The 4,265-nt window shown below is 30.0% G+C and overlaps 1 protein-coding gene across 1 annotated transcript; it reads left to right on the top strand.

The window, feature by feature from the left end:
- The first annotated feature begins 993 nt into the window (after window positions 1-993).
- LOC114273258 (uncharacterized) lies at window positions 994-1,847 on the top strand. The gene has a single exon (XM_028215027.2). The coding sequence runs from the start codon at window positions 1,177-1,179 to the stop codon at window positions 1,639-1,641; it is 465 nt and encodes a 154-aa protein (XP_028070828.2). The 5' UTR covers window positions 994-1,176; the 3' UTR covers window positions 1,642-1,847.
- Window positions 1,848-4,265: the final 2,418 nt, after the last annotated feature.

Below are 4,265 nucleotides of genomic sequence, written 5' to 3'. Positions count from 1 at the left end.
CCATGGGCCAGAAAACTAGGCCCAGGCCCAAGCCCAAGCCCAGGGGTATTCGGGCTTTGGGCGGGCCAGTGGGCCAGGCCCCTAGGCTTGGGCTTTGGAAGGGCCTAAACAATTTTTTTAATTCTTAATTTTTTCTACCAAAATTTTATTATTTTTCATTAAAAATAACACCGGGTCTCTAGAGGGCCGGGCCTTGAGTGGGCCGACGGGCCTAGCCAAGCGGGCCGGGCCGGGCCGGGCTTCAAAACGATAGCTCAGGCCTTGGCCCAAGACCTCGGGCTGGGCTTAGGCTCGGGCCTTAACGGGCCAGGCCCACCCACGCCGCGGGCCAAAATTACACTCCTATTTGTGGCATAACTCCATCAAATGTATCAAAATTTTTAATATTTTAAAATTATTATAAAATTCAATCAGTGTGTTTGGTTTGAATTTTTTGGATTAAGTTTTTTGAAAACTGAGCTTTTTGATTTTCGTATTTTTTTTGTTTTTAGTGAATATTTTTAAAATTTTAAACATTTTTTGTACTTTTTTAAATGTACCTTACTTAGATATATCTAAAAAGTAAAAAAAATGTGAAAAAATATTTTTAAAAATTTAGAAATACATAAAAATATAAAAAATGTACTGAATTCTTGTATTTTTTTGTATTTATGGTATTTAGTGAATTTTTAAAAGATTTTTTTTATAATTTTTTTACTTTTTAAATGTATTTATGTTAAGTGTATCTAAAAAATAAAAAATTTACATAAAATATTTAAAAATTTTAATAAAAATAAAAAAATATGAAAAATAATAAAATAAAATTGTCTACAAACTGTTTTTAAAAAATGAAACAAAACATAGTGAATAGTTTGAGTCTTTTGAGACAAATTATATAAATAAAAATTTTTAAAAATGGAAAAAGTAATCGTTGGCCTTTTCTCCCTCTAAAACATTGAAATCCATTAAAATATATACCTTCCCACTTCTTTTTTTTTTTTTTTTTTTGGGGGGGGTTTATTGACCAGAACTCCCACTTTACTCCCCCCTTTATATAAACCCTTTCAGCCCCCTTCTCTCTCTCCTCATCCATTCTTTTAAAAAACTCTCTCTCTCTCTCTCTCTACACAACAAGCCTTCTCCCCATTCACCCTTCTTCGTATCTCTAAAACACTTTCTGTTATTTCTCTCTCCTTGATGTCGGAAACACCATCAAAACGCCAGAGAGAAGAAACCCATCTCGTGGAAGACAATGAACAAGACCCAAAACGCCACAAATCACTAACCCACATACTCTCTCTCCTCGAAGACGAAGAAGACGAACCCAACTTGGACTTCTCTTCTATACTCACCACCCTCCAACGAGAGCTCTCCGGCGACTCCGCCACCTCCGACGAGCCTTCATCTCTCCCCACGGCGACCTCAGAGTTCAGTCATGGTGGTTTGAAGGGAGACGATGAAGAAGACGAGACTGAGAGGTTCATGAGACACCTTCTCGAAGCTTCTGACGATGAGCTTGGGTTACCCAATAGGGCGGACGGCGGTGGCGATGAGTTGGTCCACAGCGGAGACGCGGTGGCGTTGGGTGGTGATGGGTTGTGGGAGTTGGATGATGAAGCTGCCAACTACTATACGTTGTTGCAGTCTGAACTTTTCATGTAGGTTTTGGGGTTAGAGAGGAAATAGGGAAATGTCGGGGGACTTAAATGAAAAAAGAAAAATGGATTTTTTTTGGGATTTCATTTTGGCCCCCGCTTCTTTTGTAAAATATCAGAAGTGTCCCCCTTACCTTATGCTCTTTTGAAAAAAAAATTAAAAATGTAGAAGGTAAAAAGGTTAAATGACAATTTATATTCCATTATTCCAAATTTTCTCTTTATGCAAATGTAATAAGGAAAGGGCTTTGAATTTGAGATATCTGTTTTGGGTTCATGACTCATCATCAATCTCATTTGGATGATTTAAAATTTAAAATTTATATGACTATTCATGTAAAAATAAATTTGTTGGATTCAATAATTATAATTTTTTATTTTATTCCTTTGTCTCTGGAAGGGTAAATTGTAAATTTATTTTTTGAGATTTATTTAAAATATATATATTTTTCAAGTTTTATAATAATTAGTTTTTTTATTAATAAATTATCAAATTAATTAAAAATTTTAATTATATTAAAAATATGTTTAAATTAATAATTTAAATAATTTTATTATTATATATGAGAATAGTTAAAATTTTTATTTTTTTAGTTAATTTTATTAAATAAAAAATTATGACAATAGAGTATTTGTAACTTTTTAAATTATATTTTAAGTAATCTTAAAAAGTGTATTTATTATTTATCCTCCTTGAAAATAAGTACAAATGTATTTTTACAAGTGGTTGTACTTTTTTTCATGTTAATATCTCAACACGTGAGAATTTGAGGGACTCGTGAAGTTCATTACAATTCTTGTTTCGATAATTTGAATTGTTTATATTTAGGATTCATTAAATAGAATACTCATATAAAAAATCAAAATTATTAGATATTAATAGTTATATGTTTGAATCAAATTTGTATTATAAAAAATGGATGGATAGTCTTATAATTATATTTGTCGTTCATTTTTTTAAAACAAATATAATTCAAATACATAGCTACCAAAGTCTAATTATCTTAAATTTTTTCATAAATATTTTATTCAATAAATCTAAAAAAAGTGAATGAATAGAATTACCAAAATTAATTTTAAATTAGATCTATCAAATTTAAACGCTTTCTAAAATTGTGAAAGAAGTCAAATCCTATTATAAATATATTTTATTATTTTTTTTAGTGATAATGTGATCGTTATTAAATGAATTTAATTTTTTTTCAAAAATAATATACAAAGGGTTTTGTAAAAAGTAAATAAACAGTCAACTCTCGGTGGGTGCAAGTAGGGTTGTACAAAATACCGTCCAATCCGTTAAAATCGCACCGATCCGCATCTATCCACACCGTTCTAACCGCTAACCGCGGTTTAAACTTTAAAATTTATAATCCGTCAACCGAACCGCTCCGCTCCGCTCCGTTATAGTTAATACATATATATATTTTTTAACCTCTAATGAAATATCAATGTAAAAATGAGTGTGAGAGAGATTTAAGATATGAAATTTATTACAAATTAGTAGCTATATATATAAAACATATTATGTAAAATTACTTTGTGTTATATATCTAAAAAATATTATATAAATTAGTGTTATATATTATGCAAATGTATGATAATTAGTTAGAATATTCTTCAATCCGCCAATCTGCCAAAAACCGCCCACACCGCAATTTGTCAATCCGCTAATCCGCTAACCCACCATTTGATTTATAAATTGGGTAATGCTAGGGACACCAAATTTTCTACTAAACATATGACCAAATGTTTCACATGGGTGTGAGGTCCGCAATTTTGTGGGCCCCACACCCATGTGAGACATTTGATCATTTATTTAGTAGAAAATTTGAAACTTTTAACATTTTCCTTTCAAACCGTCCGAACCGCACCGCGCACACTCCTAAGTACAAGTTATGAACTTTAACCAAGATGAAAAGTTTAATAAGCTGAAAGTTAGTAATTAAAAAATAGAATTTTAAATCACATTTTTTTTGCTTTTTAATAATTTATTTTTAAAATTTCTATGTCTTGTAAATTGCAAATAGAAGTTGCATTAATTATTTTAAACACATATTTATTAAATAAAAAAAAGATATAAGTAACTCTATAAATTGCACCCAATAGCCATCGCTATGTTTGGAGTTGTTTACGCTTCTTAATTTTAAGAATTTTTGTCAAATTATTTAGTGTAATTTTTTTGCTTATAGCTTATGAAAGAAATACCTTTAAGTTTTTTTTTTTTTTAAATATATATAATGAGAGTTATTAAAAAGTTAATTTATTGGTTACAAATAAATTTACAAAAGAAATATTTAAAAAATGAATTTATTTAACAAAGTTTAATTTATTTAAAAATTTTTGAGTGACTAAATAATTATTTTTTAAATAAAAATAAATTTATCAAATGAGATAAAAAAAATTATTTTACCAAAATGAGCTGTAATTTTTTATAGGGCAATGGTAGAGGGCCACAATTTTTGTGGCTCAAATGGCTCAAAACTGTCAAAACGACGTCGTTTTGAGCACAAATCATGCCAAAACGATATCATTTTAACAGTTTTGAGTCATTTGAGCCACAAAAATTGTGACCTTCAACCATTATTCTTTTTTATATGTTTTTTCATACGACATGTCCTAAACCCATCACCA

This window comes from Camellia sinensis, chromosome 5 (assembly GCF_055761805.1).
Source record: "Camellia sinensis isolate YWXY chromosome 5, ASM5576180v1, whole genome shotgun sequence".
Taxonomy (NCBI): Eukaryota; Viridiplantae; Streptophyta; class Magnoliopsida; order Ericales; family Theaceae; genus Camellia; species Camellia sinensis.
The sequence above is the reverse complement of the archived record's forward strand: the minus strand, read 5'-3'. Positions and strand labels throughout refer to the sequence as shown.

Excerpts from the sequence above, each read along its gene's own strand:
- LOC114273258 (XM_028215027.2), top strand. The coding sequence starts at position 1,177 with ATGTCGGAAACACCATCAAAACGCCAGAGAGAAGAAACCCATCTCGTG.